The 22,940-nt window shown below is 47.9% G+C and overlaps 1 protein-coding gene across 6 annotated transcripts in view; it reads right to left on the reverse strand.

Annotated features, from left to right (window-relative positions):
* The window catches only part of ENTPD1 (ectonucleoside triphosphate diphosphohydrolase 1), a 92,265-nt gene that overhangs the window by 21,436 nt on the left and 47,889 nt on the right, over positions 1-22,940 (reverse strand). For 4 of the 6 annotated variants that reach the window (XM_048858673.2, XM_048858671.2, XM_048858670.2 and 1 more), the window contains 2 exons: positions 2,646-2,779; positions 983-1,100 (listed from right to left, as the gene is read on the reverse strand). In XM_048858673.2, the coding sequence (XP_048714630.2) occupies positions 983-1,100; positions 2,646-2,687 (160 nt within the window). In that variant the 5' untranslated portion in view covers positions 2,688-2,779. Of the gene's footprint in view, positions 1-982; positions 1,101-2,645; positions 2,780-18,327; positions 18,462-22,940 lie in introns of all 6 variants that reach the window. The other 2 variants (XM_075131149.1, XM_075131150.1) reach the window with 2 other exon arrangements.

Here is a 22,940-nt window from a genome sequence, read left to right on the forward strand (position 1 = left end):
GCAGAGGGGGGAGAAGACACTCCTCGCCTGGAGTGCATTTGGTCTAGGGCCAGCCCTGCCAAGAGCTTCCTGGATCACACAAAGACCCATTTACATGATGATTTTAAGAAAGTATTGCCAACCTGAATATGATTTGGGTGCCTGGGTCTATGTGGTTATTTAATAGCTCATTTGGCCATTCTTATGTTTAAGAACTAATCCAGGAATACAGACTACAGATACACCAGCTGCCCTGATGAACAGGAGTTATGTTTATATGCAAATAATGTGGTACTTCTCTTACAGAGCATATCAGACTCTTCAACTATATGGGGAATAGGGTAGATGTGATCAGAGATGCACTGTGTATTGATCAGTCCTGGATGTACTTGACACAGTAGTTCTGGTTAGTAAAACTGGGTGACTTCTCAGCAGCCTGCTGGGATTTCTTGTGGAATCCCCAGAGGTCACTTCTGCAGCAGAGATTTTTTTCTATGGCATTGCGATTCGATTAAGGATATTTTATCTGTCTTGCAAGGTCATAGAAAGCTCTGGCAAGTAGGTGTCTAACAGGATGGTGGTGTTTGCACCTCCCCGTTAGCAGGTGCTGACTCTGCTGCAAAAGTTAGTTGAATTCTGCTCACTCACTGCAGCTGATGGCATTTTACCCCACCAGGCTATGAGGGAAATGGAAATGGATCTCTGGTAGACAGGATCTAGAGTGGGGATGGAGCAGTCCTGAGGGCAGAATCTAGGAGCAGCCCACACTAAGGAGATGGTAAGAGCTTAGCTTTGTGTTATTTTACTGTTGATTTCTGTATTAACAAAACCAAACAGGAGAGGCAGGTTGGCCTCTACATAGGTGAGAAGTGATTTAGGGCAGGTTGGAAGCTGTACCAGTTGAGCATTACATTATTTTCACCATCCCCTCCTCCTCCTGGACTATCTGTTCATCACCCCATTGCCCCTCCTGTTCCCCCCTTCCTCCTCCCTGGTGGCTTACCTTCTACTTTACACACTTCCACCTGGTGCACCACCCCAGTGTCATTCTCCTTCTCCGCTGGCCACGCATACACATACAAATTAGTGTGAGACGAACCAGCATCCAGCACAATCCCATACTGTGGATAAAACAAAGCAGTTATCTCTGGATCAATGCACGGGACACTGTGAATAGTAGTCAGTGGGGCCAGACAGTGGGACAAGAGCACTTTTCACTTACTGGGACCACTAGTAAGTGTAGCTACAGCAGAGGCGGTGCTAGCCTATTGGGGGCCCTAAGCAGGAATATTCCCCACCCCTCATACTAAAACAGGCAAGTTCTTATAATAAAAAGTGAACAGGGGACCCTCCCTTGAACTGCTCAGAGCCCTAAGCAATTGCTTTGTCTGCTTATGCTTAGCAGCAGGGTTGTCAGTCAGCTTGCGTGTGTGCTTTTTCAGCGTGCTGTCCAGCTCCGCACAGACAGCTGGTTAGCAGACCTCGAGTACAGCCCACTCATTCAGCAGACTTTCATGTTACTCATAAAGAAAGACCACAGGCACGGTTCAGTGACACAGGCACTTGGCCAGGTTTATTGCAAAGACAGTTGTAGCGCCCTGTCTCGGTGGTTACCAGTACACTAACATGAGTGCCCTATGGAAGGAACAGTTCAGTCAGCAACAAGAATTTCTGCTGTCCCCTTGGCCAAACAAAGAATGAAGGCAAAGTACCCCAACACTTATAGGCTATGACAAACAAGAATATACCACCTTATATGTGTTTCATTACATTTGTTTGTTACCTCCGCTTGTTCCTGATATCTTGGACAAAACCTCCCTACTCATTATTCTGTCAAATCATCTTATCTTGTACTAGATGGGGCTGGCTCTAGATTTATGTAACTATCTAGTGCCTTGTACACTAGCGACAACTTTGCCAAGGGCGTGTACTGGGCAGTGAACTTGTGAGCATCTGCTTTAATCCATGGCCTGGCTTTGGTTCACAGCCTCTGGTTCAGGACTCAGATCTTGCCCTAGGCCTTTTCTATGACAGCCAGCTCTGAGCTGCATGCCCAGAGCATCCGTAGAGACACTGCTGGTATTGGGTGTCCCCAGGATCAGGGCAGATCACTGGCCTTCCTGGAAGTCCTGGCCTGTAAAGTTTCCACCAAAGGGAGCATAGGTGCCGACTCCAGGGGTGCTCCAAGGCTGGAGCACCCATGGAAAAAAATTAGCAGCCAACTCCCAACCGGAGCCTCCCGTCCACCTGCGGCCCCACCAATCAACTCCTCCCAGCGCCTCCTGCCTCCTCCGATCGGCTGTTCCGCTGCGTGCAGGAGGTGCTGGGGGGAGGGGGCAGAACTGGGTGGGAAGAGGTGGGACGGGAGGTTGAGCACCCTGGGGGCCCGGAAGAAGCCAGAACCTGTGAAAGGGAGTATGAACTTGGAAGCTACTGTGCCACAAATGGAACTGACCGGTGGGTTAGTACAGATTCACCTATGAAGACCACCAGAAATGGGCTTATTTTTACAGGGAAATTGGGAAGAGAAAAAGCTTGAGGTTCAGGGAGAGGACAAAGGGAATTAGCAAGACCCAAAAGATGTGGTGGGTGAAACACATGAAAATTCAGGGGTGTCTCGGAGCTACCCTTGCCCCACCCAGTTATACTGTTTCTCTTCATAATACCTTAATATTCTTTGGGAGTGGCTTGTTCTGACTCACTGCCATCGCGACTAAGGCAATCACAGCCAAAGCAAAGAGGAACCCCAGGATGAGCAGGGCCTTTCTAGGCCAGGATGTCCTCGGTTTGGTACCTGTGACTGGCAAAGAAGAGCGGATATTAGGAACCATGCCAAGCACTCAGAGCAGCAGCCGCAGCTATTGCAGGTGATGGGACAGTCAGCACTGTTCCTTCTCACGGCCACAGCACAAGATGTCTGACTGGCCTGCCCAGGGAGAGGCCATGGCAGGGTCTAGCGTGTACAGTCGAGAATGTGACTGCAAGGCCACATCACCCAAAAGTGGATTATAACAAAATGCAGGGGCAGCACCTTCAAACCTGTTCTTCACAACATAAATTACGTGCACGTTTGTGTTAATGTAACACTATGCACCAAGATGGGCAATACAGAAAGTTGTGGTTCGCATGGCAACCACTACTTGGGCTCACTGTGAGCTGTATATGCAGCCTTCCTGTCACTGTACAGAGTGAGGGTCTCAACACCCCCCTACCCCCCAGTGCAGCCTCTTCTGAAGGATGAAATCATTTGTGGAGGAAGGTGACTAGAACTGGGATGGTGCGAGGGAGGGAAGGTGACTGGCACATTACCCCTGTCACATTACCCCTCACCCCAACCCATGCCAGCTCCAGTCACTTCCCGCCCCCATCATCACCTTCCCCCCATCCCCGCCCCACCCCGGCTCCAGTCACCTGCCCCCCCGCCCCATCCCAGCTCAACTCACCTTACTCCTGCTCCATCCCCCATCCCGGCTCCACTCACCTTCCCCCTGCGCCATCCCCCATCCCAGCTCCACTCACCTTCCCCCTGCGCCATCCCCCATCATCACCTTCCCCCTTCCCCACCCCCCATCCCGGCTCAACTCACCTTCCCCCCCATCATCACCTTTCCCCCACCCATCCCAGCTCCACTCACCGTCCCCCCATCATCACCTTCCCCCTGCTCCACCCCCCATCCCAGATCCAGTCACCTTCCGGCCCCCCCATCCCAGCTCCAATCCCCCATTGTCACCTTCCCCCCTCACCTCATCCAAGCTCCAGTCACCTTCCATCATCACCTTCCCTCCCACCCTCCTGGCTTCAGTCACTCTCCCATCCACCCCATCCCATCTCCAGTCACCATCCCCCTCCCCCAGGCTGGATCCAGTCATTCCCTTCCCCAACTCCATCCTGCTTCCAGTCATCTTCCTCCCCTCCCCTTCCCTCCATCCCATTCCCATGGCTGTATCCAGTCATCTTTCCATATCCCATTCCATCCCACCTTGTCTCCTTTGTAGGCGGACATTAAACAATACTAAATCAAAGTGAGCTCCTTTCTGCAGCTTCACCTGGCCCTGTCTCTTCCTGCCCCCACCAGCCCTTTCTCCTCTCCCAGCCCTTTCTCCCCCTTGGAGTACCTCACTGAGAAGCATCCTGGCTCTGCCACCAGACCCCAGTCGAGTTGGTCCTGCTGGTGGCTTGTGACGCTCTCCCAGACGCAGCTATAGGTTCCGAGCAGCCCTCCTCTTTTGGGTGCAGCAGCCCCTGTGGAGGTAGAGGCTGCTGGGCTTCCCCTCAGTAGCTGCTTCTCCATTGTAGGGAAACACCTCACTGCCACAGCTAGGAACAGCTGCACAGGAGAAGCCAGGATGCTCATGTGAGCAGCAAGTGCTCTGCTGACCCAGTCTGAGCTGCCCTGGGGCACCCTATTCACTTAAATTCTTGAATACCGTGTGGCGCCCTGCAAACACCACTCAGTCCTGTAGTGGTATGGGGCAGTGCTGCACCCACTGCTGCCCACGTAACTGGGGCACTGGGGCTTTCCCCAGAGCATACAGCAGATTTGGGAACCCTAAGGATACAGGTCGGTGTAAACTCATGACCCATGTCCACTCAGCAACCCCACACTACCGGAGATCTGCTCTTTCACCCTGCACTGCCAGCGTAAGTGAAACTTCGTCATACTTGGTCACAGCCTGTACATCATTGCTCCCTCTCCGACCCAACGTTGGAATCCACCCCATCTGGGCAGGCATCAAGCACTCCACCCCAGAGATTGGAGCCAAGCCCAGATGTGAATCATAGAATCTTAGAATATCTGGGTTGGAAGGGACCTCAGGAGGTCATCTAGTCCAGCCCCCTGCTCAAAGAAGGACCAATCCCCAACTAAATCATCCCAGCTAGGGCTATGTCAGGCCTGACCTTAAAAACTTCTAAGGAAGGAGATTCCACCACCTCCCTAGGTAACGCATTCCAGTGTTTCACCACCCTTCTAGTGAAAAAGTTTTTCCTAATATCCAACCTAAACCTCCCCCACTGCAACTTGAGACCACTACTCCTTGTTCTGTCACCAGCTACCACTGAGAACAGTCTAGATCCATCCTCTTTGGAACCCCCTTTCAGGTAGTTGAAAGCAGCTATCAAATCCCCTCTCATTCTTCTCTTCTGCAGACTAAACAATCCCAGTTCCCTCAGCCTCTCCTCATAACTCATGTGTTCCAGTCCCCTAATCATTTTTGTTGCCCTCTGCTGGACGTTTTCCAATTTTTTCGCATCCTTTTTGTAGTGTGGGGCCCAAAACTGGACACAGTACTCCAGATAAACCTCACCAATGTCTAATAGAGGGGAATGATCACATCCCTCGATCTGCAGGCAATGCCCCTACTTATGCATCCCAAAATGCCATTGGCCTTCTTGGCAACAACGGCACACTGTTGACTCATATCCAGCTTCTCGTCCACTGTAACCCCTAGGTCCTTTTCTGCAGAACTGCTGCCGAGCCATTCGAACCCAAGTCTGTAGGTGTGCATGGGATTCTTCCGTCCTAAGTGCAGGACTCTGCACTTGTTCTTGTTGAACCTCATCAGATTTGTTTTGGCCCAATCCTCTAATTTGTCTAGGTCCCTCTGTATCCTATCCCTACCCTCCAGCGTATCTACCTCTCCTCCTAGTTTAGTGTCATCTGCAAACTTGCTGAGGGTGCAATCCACGCCATCCTCCAGATCATTAATGAAAATATTGAACAAAACTGGCCCCAGGACCGACCCTTGGGGCACTCCACTTGACACCAGCTGCCAACTAGACATGGAGCCATTGATCACTACCCGTTGAGCCCGACTATCTAGCCAGCTTTCTATCCCCCTTATAGTCCATTCATCCAGACCATATTTCTTTAACTTGCTGACAAGAATACTGTGGGAGACCGTGTCAAAAGCTTTGCAGGCATCCGTGCCTTTGCTTCTAATTTTGGTCTCTGTTTTTGCAGTGGCTCCTGCTGGCCCCGTTCAGCCGTTGGGTCAGGTTCCAGAACAAAACAAGATAAAATGGCTTTTCTGGTTCCAAGTTAGTTATCCGCGAGAATGAAGCTGACAAGGCTGATGAGTGATTCTCCACAAGGACCTCCCTGCACTCAGAGAAATGAGCCAGGGCAGAGATGTCACTGACACGGGAACTGGTCAGGGAAATCAGGAGAGCACTCACAGCTGGTTTCCCATTAAATACTGATGGAAAGACAAACAGGTCATGTTTGAAGCAAACCAGAAAACCAGCTGTGAACAAAGGCATCTTGCATGTGATACAGAAACAGTATGCTAGTGGCTCGGGAACAGCGTTCCCGCACTTTCGAGCGCTATTGTCCTCACAAAAACGAGGAGTCCTTGTGGCTTAGAGACTAACCAATTTATTTGGGCATAAGCTTTCATGGGCAAAAACCCACTTCATCAGATGCATGGAGTGAAAAATACAGTAAGCAGTATATACATCATAGAACATGAAAAGATGGGAGTTGCTTTACCAAGTAGAGGGTCAGTGCTAATGAGGCCAATGCAAGGTGGACGTCGCCCATTTCCAACAGTTGACAAGAAGGAGTGAATATCAAGAGAGGGAAAATTACTTTTTGTAGTGATTCATCCACTCCCAGTCTTTATTCAGGCCTAATTCGATGGTGTCCAGTTTGCAAATTAATTCCATTTCTGCAGTTTCTCGTTGAAGTCTGTTTTTGAAGTTTTTTTGTTGAAGAATTGTCCCTTTTAAGTCTGTTATTGAGTGTCCGGGGAGACTGAAGTGCTCTTACTGGTTTTTGAATGTTACAATTCCTGATGTCTGATTTGTGTCCATTTATTCTTTTGCGTAGAGACTGTCCGGTTTGGCCAATGTACATGGCAGAGGGGCATTGCTGGCACATAATGGCATATATCACATTGGTAGATGTGCAGCTGAACGAGCCCCTGATGGTGTGGCTGATGTGGTTAGGTCCTATGATGGTGTCCCTTGAATAGATATGCAGACAGAGTTGGCAATGGGGTTTGTTGCAGGGATTGGTTCCTGGGTTAGTGTTTTTGTTGCGTGGTGTGTAGTTGCTGGAGAGTATTTCCTTCAGGTTGGGGGGCTGTCTGTAAGTGAGGACTGGCCTGTCTCCCAAGGTCTGTGAGAGCGAGGGATTGTCCTTCAGGATAGGTTGTAGATCCTTAATGATGTACTGGAGAGATTTTAGTTGGGGGCTGTAGGTGATGGCTAGTGGCATTCTGTTATTTTCTTTGTTGGGCCTGTCTTGTAGTAGGTGACTTCTGGGTACCCTTCTGGCTCTGCCAATCTGTTTCTTCACTTCACCAGGTGGGTATTGTAGTTTTAAGAACACTTGATAGACATCCTGTAGGTGTTTGACTCTGTCTGAGCGATTGGAGCAAATGCGGTTGTATCTTAGAGCTTGGCTGTAGACAATCGATTGTGTGGTGTGATCTGGATGAAAGCTGGAGGCATGTAGGTAGGAATAGCGGTCAGTAGGTTTCCAGTATAGGGTGGTGTTTATGTGACCATTGTTTATTAGCACTGTAGTGTCCAGGAAGTGGATCTCTTGTGTGGACTGGACCAGGCTGAGGTTGATGGTGGGATGGAAATTGTTGAAATCATGGTGGAATTCCTCAAGAGCTTCTTTTCCATGGGTCCAGATGATGAAGATGTCATCAATATAGCGCAAGTAGAGTAGGGGCGTTAGGGGACGAGAGCTGAGGAAGCGTTGTTCTAAGTCAGCCATAAAAATGTTGGCATACTGTGGGGCCATGCGGGTATCCATAGCAGTGTCGCTGACTTGAAGGTATAAACACAAACACCTATAGGTTAAAAGTGGCAATTCTTCAACAAAAAAACTTCAAAAACACACTTCAACGAGAAACTGCAGAACTGGAATTAATTTGCAAACTGGACACCATCAAATTAGGCCTGAATAAAGACTGGGAGTGGATGGGTCACTACAAAAAATAATTTTCCCTCTGTTGATATTCACCCCTTCTTGTCAACTGTTGGGAATAGGCCACATCCACCCTAATTGAATTGGCCTCATCAGCACCGACAGCCTCCCCCCCCCCTTGGTAAGGCAACTCCCATCTTTTCATGTGCTGTATATTTATACCTGCTCACTGTATTTTCCACTCCATACATCTGATGAAGTGGGTTATATCCCACAAAAGCTTATGCCCAGATAAATGTGTTAGTCTCTAAGGTGCCACAAGGACTCCTTGCTGTTTTTGCTGATACAGACTAACACGGCTACCACTCTGAATATTGTCCTCACAGGTGCTGTACATGCAAGGTCATGTCGCACAGAGCATGCATACAGAGCATTTTATACAGAAATGCGCTGCGGGGGTGTGTATCGCTCTCAGGATGAGATCACGCCAGTGGGAGCTGAGTACTTGAACTTCAAAAAGTCAGGACTACACCCCTGGAAAGAAATGTCCTGCAATGGGCTAACCGGGCTTAGTCTGCACCAGGACTTGCATTTAAGAGCAGTCTCAGGCTTTGGGCTAACACAAAGGTGCAGAGGGAGGAGGAACTTCGCTGTTACAGCTGCCAGCATTTCCCAGACGATGACCCGAGAGGCTGTTCTAAGTCCCAAACTCAGCTACTATTTAGAAGAGGAGCACTGCCAGTACTGAAAGAGACTTCACCTGAGTGGGTGGCAGGTACCTGGAATCAACCTCTGCTTCTGCAATTCAGCTCAACCACCCAATAACCCGATAGGGAACTGGGGGGTGGTATAGCACGAACCTCTCTCCATTCACCATGAATTACAGGCCCTTTGTGCAGAATACAACAAACACAAAACTCTGATTAACATGTAATGCTTTCCTTCATGAGTCCACATTTAGGAGCTGATTTTTGCTCTTAGACCTGAACACCAGTAGCCAAGGCACAAGCGGCCAGATAGTGGCTCATGCTATGGGCCCCGTGTGCTGCTGTGGTGATGAAAAGTGTCTGTAAAACTGGTGTAACCAGTCAAATGACGAGTCTCTAGTGTGCGGGAAACCCTGGAGGGTGAAGAGCAGGTGTAACTAGGGGCAGGTCTACGTTTAAACACTACAGCAACATAGCGCTTCAGTGAAGATACCGCTACACTGACGGGAGAGCTTCTCCCATTGGTGTAGTTAATCCACCTCCATGAGAGGTGGTAGCTAGGTTTTACACTGTAAGGAGAGTGGTCGCTGTGGATAAGCTATTACCAGCAGGAGGGTGGGGTGGGGGGAGAGAAAACCTTTCGTAGTGATAATCACCCATTTTTTCATGGTCTGTGTGTATAAAAACGTCTTCTGTACTTTCCACAGTATGCATCCGATGAAGTGAGCTGTAGCTCACGAAAGCTTATGCTCAAATAAATTGGCTAGTCTCTAAGGTGCCACAAGTACTCCTGTTCTTTTTGCGAATACAGACTAACACGGCTGTTACTCTGAAACAAGAAATTCAGTGTTGCTACAGCCTTTCGCAAGACAGTGAAGCTAAAGAAACTTGACTTTCCCCTTTTCCCTGTCTGTGAATGAAAGAATTAAATCCTATTCATTTAATATCAAACATCAATGTTATATGTGCCAGATACAGTAGTAGAATGAGGAACTTTAAACTGGACATTTCAGCAGCTTGCAGAATGTTGATGGAGAAACTGCAACTTGAGCAAGCATAACTGCAAAATTGGCCAAGGGATGCACCACCAAGGAGCTCATGGAAAGCAACTTGCACCGATAAATTGGTGTCTGGGGCAAGCCAGCCCAAGGTATTCCCGAGATGGTTCTACAAACAGCTATGGCCTAACTTTTCTTATACAAGCTTGTGTGACAAGGTGTGTTGCACAAAAGAGACTGGAAATTTCTGGTCCCAGTTGCAAGAATTCAAAAGCTGAAGTCTCTTCCCTGATTGGATGATGAGAGGACTACTCTCCTTCTGGTTGGACATTTGGAATCTTTGGAAGAAGTATGGGTCACCATCTGATTGGTCCATGCCAGCACCTCCAAGAAAAGGAACCAACTTGGACCACCCAGCAGATATAGGATAAAATAGCCTGTCTCCTTCAGCACATCACTTTCTGAAAGCTCAAAAAACCTGGAAGAGAGTAGACTGAGGTTCTGAGCTGGCTACCTGGGAGTCCTCCTGGTGACATCAAGTACCAATCTCAGATAGGCACCTGTAAACTGATCTCTTTCTATTTTCCAGCAGTTCAGGTTGTCCATCAGCTCGCTGGCAAAAGACTATAGTCATGTCTTTGTCATTCCTTTGTTCCCCCGTGTTTGAAGTGTCAACTTCTGCTGTGAACAATAACTGAGATGAAAGCTGACTGCTGAGCAAAGAGCTGGTGCTAAGTAACACACAGACTGTCTCTTGGCCTAAATCAGTCAGCTGACCACTTCCTGAAACAGAGTGCCAAATTAGTGAGGAAGTGTACATGCTTTGGTATGTTTTTTAGAGATTGCCACAGAGTTACAGTGTGCATCCTTGTTTTGTGACAGGCTCCAGTCAAGTCTTAGGGTGACTAGGTGTCCGGTTTTCGACCGGGACACCAGGTCAAAAAGGTACCCTGGCAGCTCCAGTCAGCACCGCTGACCGGGCCATTAAAAATCCGGTTAGTGGTACTGCGGTGGTAAGACAGGCTAGTCCCTACCTGTCCTGGCTGGCACTCTGCTGTGCCCCGGAAGTGGCCAGTAGGTCCGGCTCCTAGGCAGGGGGGCAGGTCCACGGGGCTCCACGCCCTGCCCCCGCCCCGAGCACTGGTTCTGCACTCCCATTGGCCAGGGTAACCGGCCAATGGGAGCTGGAGATGGAAGGGCAGTGCCTGCTGGTGAGAGCGGTGCATGGAGCCTCCTGGCCCCCCGCCTAGAACCTGGACCTGCTGGTTGCTTCCGGGGGGTGCGCAGCGCCAGCCAGGACAGGCAGGCAGCCTGCCTTAGCCCCCAGGAGCTGCTGACTGAGAGCTGCCCGAGATAAGCCCAAGCCCCAACCCCCTGCCCTAGCCGTGAGCCCCCCCCAAACCCGGAGCACCCTCCTGATCAATGGCTCCATGTCTAGTTGGCAGCCGGTATCAAGTGGAGTGCCCCAGGGGTCAGTCCTGGGGCCGGTTTTGTTCAATATCTTCATAAATGATCTGGAGGATGGTGTGGATTGCACTCTCAGCAAATTTGCGGATGATACTAAACTGGGAGGAGTGGTAGATACGCTGGAGGGCAGGGCTAGGATACAGAGGGACCTAGACAAATTGGAGGATTGGGCCAAAAGAAATCTGATGAGGTTCAATAAGGATAAGTGCAGGGTCCTGCACTTAGGACGGAAGAACCCAATGCACAGCTACAGACTAGGGACCGAATGGCTAGGCAGCAGTTCTGCGGAAAAGGACCTAGGGGTGACAGTGGACGAGAAGCTGGATATGAGTCAGCAGTGTGCCCTTGTTGCCAAGAAGGCCAATGGCATTTTGGGATGTATAAGTAGGGGCATAGCGAGCAGATCGAGGGACGTGATCGTTCCCCTCTATTCGACATTGGTGAGGCCTCATCTGGAGTACTGTGTCCAGTTTTGGGCCCCACACTTCAAGAAGGATGTGGATAAATTGGAGAGAGTCCAGCGAAGGGCAACAAAAATGATTAGGGGACTGGAACACATGACTTATGAGGAGAGGCTGAGGGAGCTGGGATTGTTTAGCCTGCAGAAGAGAAGAATGAGGGGGGATTTGATAGCTGCTTTCAACTACCTGAAAGGGGGTTCCAAAGAGGATGGCTCTAGACTGTTCTCAATGGTAGCAGATGACAGAACGAGGAGTAATGGTCTCAAGTTGCAGTGGGGGAGGTTTAGATTGGATATTAGGAAAAACTTTTTCACTAGGAGGGTGGTGAAACACTGGAATGCGTTACCTAGGGAGGTGGTAGAATCTCCTTCCTTAGAGGTTTTTAAGGTCAGGCTTGACAAAGCCCTGGCTGGGATGATTTAACTGGGAATTGGTCCTGCTTTGAGCAGGGGGTTGGACTAGATGACCTTCTGGGGTCCCTTCCAACCCTGATATTCTATTCTATGATTCCTGCACCCCAAACCCCTCATCTCCGGCCCCACCACAGAGTCTGCACCCCCAGCCCAGAGCTCTCACCACCCCTGCCCCCCAATCTCCTGCCCCAGCCCAGTGCCCCCTCCCACACCCTGAACCCCTCATCCTCAGCCCCACCCCAGATCCCTCACCTCCTCCTGCACCCCAACACCCTGCCTCAACCCACAGCCCACTCCTGCATTCCACATCCCTCAGACCCATCTCCCCAGCTTGAAGTCCCCTCCTGTACCCCAAACCCCTCATCCCCGGCCCCAACCCAAAGCCAGCATGCCCAGCCCAGAACTCTCACTCCCTCCCATACCCCAACCCCATGCCTCAACCCTCAACCGTCTCCCACACTCTGAATCGCTTGGCCCCACCCCCAGGCTGGAGCCCCTTTCTGCATCCCAAACCCCTCATCCCCAGCCCCATCCCAGAGCCTGCACCCCCAGTTAGAGCCCTCACCCCCTCCTGCACCCCAACCCCCTGCCCCAGCCAAGGGAAAGTGAGTGAGGGTGGGGGAGAGTGAGCCACCAAGGGAGGGCGAATGTAGTGAGCAGGACCTCAGGGAAGGGGCAGGGCTAGGGTGTTCGGTTTTGTGCGACTAGAAAGTTGGCAACCTTATCAAGACTGTTGTAAAGTAGCTTTAAAACTTAACAAGTTCCTGTTGCTAACTAGGATTATAAACACTACACTATAGACTGTCTACTATAGTTAATGGTTTCATACTGTCTTTAAGTTCTCAGTGTATTTGACATAAAATGAGACAGAGTGTGCAAGCGTTTTGTACTGGATCCTGTCTATACCAAGACAAGGTGGGTGAGGTACTATCTGACTGGACCAACTTCTGTTGGTGAGAGAGACAAGAGCTCTGTGCAAGCTCGAAAGCTTGTCTCTCTCATCAACAAAAAGAAAAGGAGTACTTGTGGCACCTTAGAGACTAACCAATTTATTTGAGCATGAGCTTTCGTGAGCTACAGCTCACTTCATCAGATGTTTACCGTGGAAACTGCAGCAGACTTTATATACACACAGAGAATATGAAACAATACCTCCTCCCACCCCACTGTCCTGCTGGTAATAGCTTATCTAAAGTGATCAACAGTATGCCAACATTTTTATGGCTGATTTAGAACAACGCTTCCTCAGCTCTCGTCCCCTAAAGCCCCTACTCTACTTGCGCTATATTGATGACATCTTCATCATCTGGACCCATGGAAAAGAAGCCCTTGAGGAATTCCACCATGATTTCAACAATTTCCATCCCACCACCAACCTCAGCCTGGTCCAGTCCACACAAGAGATCCACTTCCTGGACACTACAGTGCTAATAAACAATGGCCACATAAACACCACCCTATACCGGAAACCTACTGACCGCTATTCCTACCTGCATGCCTCCAGCTTTCACCCTGACCACACCACACGATCCATCGTCTACAGCCAAGCTCTGCGATACAACCGCATTTGCTCCAACCCCTCAGACAGAGACAAACACCTACAAGATCTCTGTCAAGCTTTCTTACAACTACAATACCCACCTGCAGAAGTAAAGAAACAGATTGATAGAGCCAGAAGAGTTCCCAGAAGTTACCTACTACAGGACAGGCCTAACAAAGAAAATAACAGAACGCCACTAGCGGTCACCTTCAGCCCCCAACTAAAACCCCTCCAACGCATTATTAAGGATCTACAACCTATCCTAAAGGATGACCCAACACTCTCACAAGTCTTGGGAGACAGGCCAGTCCTTGCCTACAGACAGCCCCGCAACCTGAAGCAAATACTCACCAACAACCACATACCACACAACAGAACCACTAACCCAGGAACTTATCCTTGCAACAAAGCCCGTTGCCAATTGTGCCCACATATCTATTCAGGGGACACCATCACAGGGCCTAATAACATCAGCCACACTATCAGAGGCTCGTTCACCTGCACATCCACCAATGTGATATATGCCATCATGTGCCAGCAATGCCCCTCTGCCATGTACATTGGTCAAACTGGACAGTCTCTACGTAAAAGAATAAATGGACACAAATCAGATGTCAAGAATTATAACATTCATAAACCAGTCGGAGAACACTTCAATCTCTCTGGTCACGCAATCACAGACATGAAGGTCGCTATCTTAAAACAAAAAAACTTCAAATCCAGACTCCAGTGAGAAACTGCTGAATTGGAATTCATTTGCAAATTGGATACTATTAATTTAGGCTTAAATAGAGACTGGGAGTGGCTAAGTCATTATGCAAGGTAGCCTGTTTCCTCTTGTTTTTTCCTATCCCCCCCCCCCCCCGATGTTCTGGTTTAACTTGGATTTAAACTTGGAGAGTGGTCAGTTTAGATGAGCTATTACCAGCAGGAGAGTGAGTTTGTGTGTGTATGGGGGTGTGGGGGATGTGAGAAAACCTGGATTTATGCAGGAAATAGCCCGACTTGATTATGTAAAGAGTTGTCACTTTGGATGGGCTAGCACCAGCAGGAGAGTGAATTTGTGTGGGGGGGTGGAGGGTGAGAAAACCTGGATTTGTGCTGGAAATGGCCCACCTGTTGATCACTTTAGATAAGCTATTACCAGCAGGACAGTGGGGTGGGAGGAGGTATTGTTTCATATTCTCTGTGTATATATAAAGTCTGCTGCAGTTTCCACGGTATGCATCTGATGAAGTGAGCTGTAGCTCACGAAAGCTCATGCTCAAATAAATTGGTTAGTCTCTAAGGTGCCACAAGTACTCCTTTTCTTTTTGCGAATACAGACTAACACGGCTGTTCCTCTGAAATCTCTCATCAACAGACGTTGGTCCAATCAAAGATATTACCTCACCCTCCTGATCTCTCTAATATCATGGGGCCAATATGGCTTCACCAACACTCAGTCTAGAGAGTCTGTAAGAAATGTAGGAGTTTATTTTAGGTAGTTAGGAGTGTTAGTCAGACATTGGGCTAATATCATTCTGTGAGAAATACGTTAAAAAGGACTGACTATTACAGATAAGAGAAGGAGACCTTGGTGAATTGGCATGTAAGTAACTGACCAAATTGTCTTGTAATCTAGTTTTGGATTGTTTTTCCTCAGCTGGAATTAATAATAAATTGGCACAAGTGAGGCCCTATTCTAGTCAAAAATCTAAACAAAGTCACCTTCCCAAGCTAGTAATTGAGTATAAATGTTATTTTCTATTGTGATTGTGTGATTTCATTCTGAAAAAACTTGAATTATTATAAATCGACCAACTTTCTAGTCTGTTTGCACCAAATCATAGTCCATTACCATTTTTATCTTATTTTCTTCTATACTATTAGTTACTGTGGTTAAGGATAATCAATAAAACTTAATGCAACTAAATTCAGCTCTCAAGTCTTTTTCTTTAATTAAGCAATCAAAATTAAAAGAACCCTCTAGGATAAGTATAAAATTAAAGGTTTCAGAGTAGCAGCCGTGTTAGTCTGTATTCGCAAAAAGAAAAGGAGTACTTGTGGCACCTTAGAGACTAACAAATTTATTTGAGCATAAGCTTTCGTGAGCTACAGGATCCGATGAAGTGAGCTGTAGCTCCCGAAAGCTTATGCTCAAATAAATTTGTTAGTCTCTAAGGTGCCACAAGTACTCCTTTTCTTTTTATAAAATTAAAGTGATCTTAAATTTGGTTATGGAAATAGATCTGTGTTATGAAGAAAGGCGCTGAGTAGCAAGTAGAAGGAAGGCCTTGAAAATAATGAGTTACCACCAGGCCAGAAGGAATGAAGTAGGGAGGACGTCTTGTTCCAAGAATAACTAATGAGATAAGGGGAAGTTTCTAAAAAGCAGCTTCTGACTGATGGGGGTGACTGTAGATTATTTTATATAAGAGAAAAATAATCTTTCTTAAAAGGATCCAGCAACACCCTTCCCAACCCCACACATTAGTGTTAAAGCCTGTGTGAGCCCAGAGAATCTGTGGGGCAGCAAGGAGGGAGGAAAGGCCTTGGGGAGAAAAGTGGTTGTAAATGTTATCTGGATTAAGACTGGAAATAAGTTTGAACTGTCTCCAACTGGTTTTCAGCTGAAGTCAGTACTCGGCCATGACATCACCTGTTTGTTAAAGGGAATAAAAAGTAAACTCTTAAAGGGTCCATTGTTAACACCCGCCTGCCCACACTGGAACCGACCAGGATGGTCTAAGTACCCCTGGGTTTAGCCTGTTTGTAAGTATCTTAGATCAAATGCTTATAAATGTTTTCTTACTGTTTGGAGGTTATATATTGCTTATTAGTTAGGCTTTTTAGGCATGTTTAGAGCAATTGTATGAATACCATTTGGCCTTTTTGATTTAATAAAGGAATTTCTGGTTACATTGATGTTTGGTAATTTCTCATATCAATATTAATAATTTCAAATATTATTAATCCAACAAACCCTAAGAAACATGGAACAGGTAATCAGCTAAGCAGTAGCTTAACTAAGATTGCTTTATACTCAAGCTTTCTTACAATGTTTGGGAGATTTTATTCACATCTATTCATTTAAAAATATTTTGTAAGTTCAAATTCTGGAGCATGATTCTGCAACAGGTTTTATGGCTGTGAAACAGAACAGTACACATGGGGATCTGTCCTTAGATTTAATCTCACTGGAGCAGGGACTGTGCTTGTAAATGTGTCTCAAATGTGTTTTAACACAGCCAAATACAGTACATCTAGGAACTAAGAGTGCAGGTTATTCCTACAGCGGAGGTTCTCAAACTGTAGTCCGTGGACCACCAGTGGTCTGCAAGCTCCATTCAGGTAGTCCGCGGATAGTTTCCTCTGGAGGTGCACGCCTGGGCAGCTGCACACAAGAGAATGAAGGGCCACCCACCTAATTAGTGGAGCTGCGCAGGTATGGCTCTGCTAATTAGGTGCCTGGACCATGGAGAAGATGCACATGTAAGGTGAGGTGGTGGCCTTGGGGGGAATAGGGGGTAGGTGGGAGGGGCACTGGGGTGAGAAGCAGGGGTGGGAGGCATTTGGGGGGCTGTGGCGGCCAGAGAAAGAGGTGACTTTCCCCAGCTCCAGGGCTGCAGCTGCTGGGGAGAGATGGCCCTCCTTCCCAGTCCCAGCTCGGGGGCTGCCATGGTGGGGGAGAGAGGGCACATCCACCGCATTAGAAAGGTAAGACTACAGATATTAAAATATGAGTTGTGTACTTTTATTTGTAGAACAAAAAAACGTTAATTATTATTTATCTAAAGCGCTTTACAACAGTTAGCGAACGGTACAAACAACATTTGGAAAGATCATTAAGTGGTCCGCTGAGACCCTCAGCAATTTTCAAGGGGTCCACACAGAAAAAAGTTTGAGAATCATTGTCCTACAGGATGGGAGCTTGTGTCTTGGAAAGCAGTGACTCAGAGAAGGCCAGAACCGGCTCCAGGCCCCAGCCTTCCAAGCAGGCGCTTGGGGCGGCAGTCCGTGGGGCTGCGGTGGCAATTCGGCGGCGGCAGCTTCTCTGTATCCGCCCGTGGCGGCGGCAAATCGGCGGTAGCTTGTTCCTTTTTGCCATCCGCAGCGGCAGTTTTTTCATAGCTTGGGGCGGCAAAAACTGTAGAGCCGGCCGTGGAGAAGGCCACCGCAGACAATCACCTCCACACGAGCTCTCATTGCAGTGCAGTGGCAGAAAGCTAAAGTTATTCTTAGATCTATAAAAAGGTGACTATCAAGTAGAAGTAGGAAGTGATCTTACCTCTGTACACAGCATTTGTAAGACCACCATGAAAATACCGTGTCCAGTTCTGGGATCTGCACTTCAGGAAGAATGTGGAAATACTAGAGAAAGTTTAAAGGAGGCCCACAAAAGTGATCCAGGAGCTGAAAAATAAGCCTCACAATGGGAAGCTAAAAGAACTAAACTTACTAAGTTTATTGAAGAGATGGTTGAAAGGTGACTTGACCACAGTATCACAATACTTCCACATGGAAGAGAGATCTGATAGCAAGGGGTTTTTCAACCTTGCTGTCAAAGGCATAACAAGATCCAATTGCCAGAAGTTGAAGTTAGGCTAATTCAGCCTTGAAATAAGATGCAATTTCCTAGCAGTCAGAGTGAGTACACGTTGGAACAGCTCACCGGGGAGGTGAGGATTCACCATCACTTGGAGTCTTTAAAATGAGATTAGATTTTTTTAAACAGTTTATTTTAATCCATCATCAGCAAGAAACAAGCCTGTTTCTCAGTGAGACCCTGACAGCGTGACACTTGTGGCTCAGGAGGCTGCAGACCCACAATGGCTCTAAGTCAGGCAGATGGGGTGCAGCAATTCACCATATGCTCACGTTCATTCAGGGTTCCATACCTCTGCTCTTGCTGTCCTGCGACTGGTGCAGCCACTTTACTGAGCACACACACACAGCACTGCGTTGGACACCAGAGCGGCCACTGTTCCATGGACCCTTCTGTTACATTCAGAGCTGTGAGTGGGGCCTGGGCCTGGGATGGAGAAAGATTTATTTTAGGCTGCTTTTTTCTCTTCTCTCTTTTTAAGTGCGGCAGGATCCCACATGTCCCAAGGCAGAATTAACAGCACTGTCTGATCCTCCATGAACAGTGAGCTCCTGCTGCTTGCCTAGCCAGATGCTGGCTCTCTGATTGTTATTAACTACTGTGGATATTCGGGTGTAAGGCCATGGTATCTGTGCACATCATCGGAGATCCTGGGCAGAGAGCCTGTGGTGATCCTGCAAGCCCAAGGATGCTTGTAACTGCAAAAGCTAGTCCCTGACATGAAGGAACAATCAGGCTATCCCTCTCCCTCCCCCACTCCTGTAGCGGATTGCACAGCCTGGAAGTGGGCATAGTGGGGCTTTGTGCTCAGCGTAAAATTCCAGGTTTTGTGTGTGTGCTGGCAGCGAGGAGACAGTTTGTTTCCAATGAAGTGATGTCATGGGGGTTACAGACAGGACTTCCCTGTGACCCAGCCAGGACATTCTGACAATCTCCCCATTCACTGCATTAGCACCAAGCACATTCCTTCCATCTGGAGACATTCCCACTAAATCAGTCTCCGCTCCAGCAGCACAGACAGCTCAGACCATTAGATAGCAGCCCCAGCTGCACTTCCCAGCTTGTTTACATGGAGTGAAGGGGACCTCAGATACACTGACCTTCTTCCCAGCCCCATGCAAAGCATGAGTAATTGGACTTTGCACAAGAAATCTGAGAGGTGCCAAGGGAAAAGGAACTATCTCCACCATTCAGTGCTGAGCAGCTGCACACCTGTTCTGCTACTACAGGCCATGAAGCCCTTTCGCATCACCTACATGGAGAAAAGGAGTACTTGCAGCACCTTAGAGACCATCTTCCTTTCCAGTGTCATTCTACATGGAGAGTTAAGGGCTGTGGCTCTGGCCAGTGCTCTGCACCCCCTCACCAGTCACTAAATTTTCCTTTGTGGAGTTCCCCTGTGTGGCCTCCCCTCCATGACCCCTGCCCTACAGAGAAAGCAAAATGATCCTGCTGGTTAGAGCTACCACACCTGAGGAAGGAGGGGAGCATTTGCCCTTAAAGCAGCTGTTTCATTCTGACTCAACCTCCACCCGTTCACATTGGATCACGAGATATTCCAAAGCAGACTGCGAAGAGTTATAAAGGGATCTCACAAAACTGGGTGACTGAATTTCATCTAAAAAAGGAAAAGGAGGACTTGTGGCACCTTAAAGGCTAACAAATTTATTTATTTAGTCTCTAAGGTGCCACAAGTCCTCCTTTTCTTTTTGCGGATACAGACTAAAACAGCTGCTATGCTGAAACCTGAATTTCATCTGCCATTTTGTTGCCCAATGTTGATAAATGCAAAGTAATGCACATTGGAAAACATAACCCCAACTATGCATATAAAATGATGGGGTTTAAATTAGCTGTTACCACTCAAGAGAGAGATCTTAGAGTCATTGTGTATAGTTCTCTGAAAACATCCACTCAATGTGCAATGGCAGTCAAAAAGGTTAACAGAATGTTGGGAATCATTAGGAAAGGGATAGATAAGGCAGAGAATATCATATTGTCTCTATATAAATCCATGGTACACGTACATCTTGAATACTGTGTGCAGATGTGGTCACCCCCATCTCAAAAAAGATATATTGGAATTGGAAAAGGTTCATAAAAGGGCAACAAAAATGATTAGGGGTATGAAACAGCTTCCATATGGGAGAGATTAATAAGACTGGGACTTTTCAGCTTGGAAAAGAGATAACTAAGAGGGGATATGATAGAGGTCTATAAAATCATGATTGGTGTGGAGAAAGTAAATAAGGAAGTGTTATTTACTCCTCCTCATAACAGAAGAACTAGGGATCACCAAATTAAATTAATAGGCAGCAATTTTAAAACAAACAAAAGGAAGTATTTCTTCACACAATGCACAGTCAACCTGTGAAACTCCTTGCCAGAGGATGTTGTGAAGGCCAAGACTATAAGTTCCTGGAGGATAGGTCCATCAATGGCGAGTAGCCAGGATGGGCAGGGATGGTGTCCCTAACCTCTGTTTGCCAGAAGCTGGGAATGGGTGACAGGGGATGGATCACTTGATGATTACCTGTTCTGTTAACTTCCTCTGGGGCATCTGGCATTGGCCACTGTCGGAAGACAGGATACTGGGTTAGATGGACCTTTGGGCTGACCCAAAATCTTATTCCCAGCCAAAAAGGCCAGACATTTCATTTTTTAATTAAATCTTAGACACTACCGAAGATGATGGTCCCATCAGGAAGCGCTGGCACAAGGAACTGCCACAGACCAGCGCAATCCAAACACTACTCCAATCCCAGCAACGCATCCAACTGCAGCGTTCCCTGGCCCTGGCAATATGCAACCGCTGTGTGGTGATTAGACACCCCACTTCCTTCACCAACCATCCCACCATGAAACATCCTCTCCTGCCTTAAAAAGATCCTGGTGCCACGAGCCACCTGCCAAACCTCAGCAATGCAGACTCTCATAAGGGCCAGGCATCCCAGTACGTGCCATGCAAACGTACTAAATAATAATGGGGCTCCCCACTCTCCCTCTTCCCATGAGTCTTTGCTTATTAAGAAATTCTCAGCGACCCAAAATGCCTCAGGCAACAAAATACAAAGAGCAGAAGCCTGTGCCCACGAGCACAGAGAAGGAGTTGCATGAGGAGAGCCCTAGAGAGATTTCTTCGTGCACAGTTTTCCTCTCTTAAGTTTCACTTCCCATCAGAACAGGAAACTGTAGCAAACTGGCTGCAAAACTACGAACAGATGGGAGGCTGGCCCAGTCTGGGGAGAGCATGTCCTATGGACAAAGTCACTTTCTGTTCTGCCCAGAGCGTGTGTTTGTGTGTGTGGGGGGAGAGGACAGGAACGGACGCATATTCTCTGGGCATAACTATCTCTGACTCTGTGCATGTGAAGAGGAGGATACATACCCTGGGCACAGCCATTGGGTTAATCTGTGCAGGGGGAAGGCATCATAAAGCACTTCCTATGCCTGTGATTTCCAGTTACATTTCTGCTTTTCTTTGTTTTCATGGTTTGCGTGTCAGGCCCTCAGAAAGCCATGTGAGTTGCTCTCCCTCAACATGGATGGCAGGGACTCATTTTGGAGAAAACTCTAGAAACATCTGAGCTGCCACTAATTCTAGCAAATAAAGCAAATAGCCACTTGTAGTTGGTATAGAATAGGAACCTCGTTTCCCTATGGTCTCCATTTCTGTATGTTCCGGGACAAAAAGTTAAGGATGTAAAAGAAGGAGCAGAGGGAGCAATTTTGGGTTACATTAACAGAGGCATAGCATGCAAGTCACAGGAGGTGACAGTATTGCTCTGCTTGGCGTGGGTTAGGCCTCAGCTGGAGCCCTGTGTCCAATTTTGGTCACCAATGTATAGAAAGGATGTAGAGAAACTGGAAAGGAATCAAGGATCTGGAGGTGAGCGACAAAGACGATCAAAGGGATGGACTGCAAGAGATATGAGCAAAGGCTGAAGAAACTGGGTATGTTTAGTTTGCAGAAAGAGTAGATTAAGAGGGGGGACATGATTGCGGTCTTCAAATACTTGAGAGAACAAATTTTCTCCATCTTTGTGGCAAGAAAGGCTTCCATAGAAGAGAGCAGGTCTAGAGGCAATAGGTTCAAACTACAGCAAAGCAGATTTAGATTAAATCTCAGAAACATAAGAAGGGCCATACTGGGTCAGACCAAAAGTCCATCTAGCCCAGTATCCTGTCTTCTGACAGTGGCCAATGCCAGGTGCCCCAGAGGGAACGAACAGAACAGGTAATCATCAAGTGATCCATCCCCCGTCACCCATTCCCAGCTTCTGGCAAACAGAGGCTAGGGACACCATCCCTGCCCATCCTGGCTAATAGCCACTGATGGATCTATTATCAGAAAAAATCTTCCTAACTGTAAGAACAGTAGGACAACGGAACACAGGCACCGACTTTTCAAACTGCTGGAGGGTGCTGGACCTTGTCCTTGAAAAACACCCTATAGGGCTGCTCCGAATAAGTGCCCTAATCTCAGAGACCCTTCAGGCAGAAGTTATCACCACCAGGAATGACACCTTCTGGAGAGCAGAAGAAGGGAACAGGAAGCCAAGGGCTCAAAGGGAGCTCTCATGAGCTGCGTCAGCACTAGATTCAGGTTCCACTGAGGGACGGGGTCTCGGACATGGGGATAGAGAGTTGCTCCAGACCTTTCAACCTCATTTCCATATGGGCAAAGACCGACCTGCCCTGGAATGGGGGGTGAAAGACTGATACAGTGGACAAGTGGACCTTAATTGATGAAAGGGACATTCCCTGGAGCTTGAGATGCAGAAGGTAGTCAAAGATCGACTACAGCGAGGCCTGCTCAGGCCTACCTTGGTTCGAGGCCCAGCACGTGAACAGTTTCTATTTGGCCAGGTAGGTAGCTCTGGTGGAGGGCTTTCTACTCCCCAA

The sequence above is a fragment of the Caretta caretta genome, chromosome 7, assembly GCF_965140235.1.
Source record: "Caretta caretta isolate rCarCar2 chromosome 7, rCarCar1.hap1, whole genome shotgun sequence".
NCBI lineage: Eukaryota > Metazoa > Chordata > Testudines > Cheloniidae > Caretta > Caretta caretta.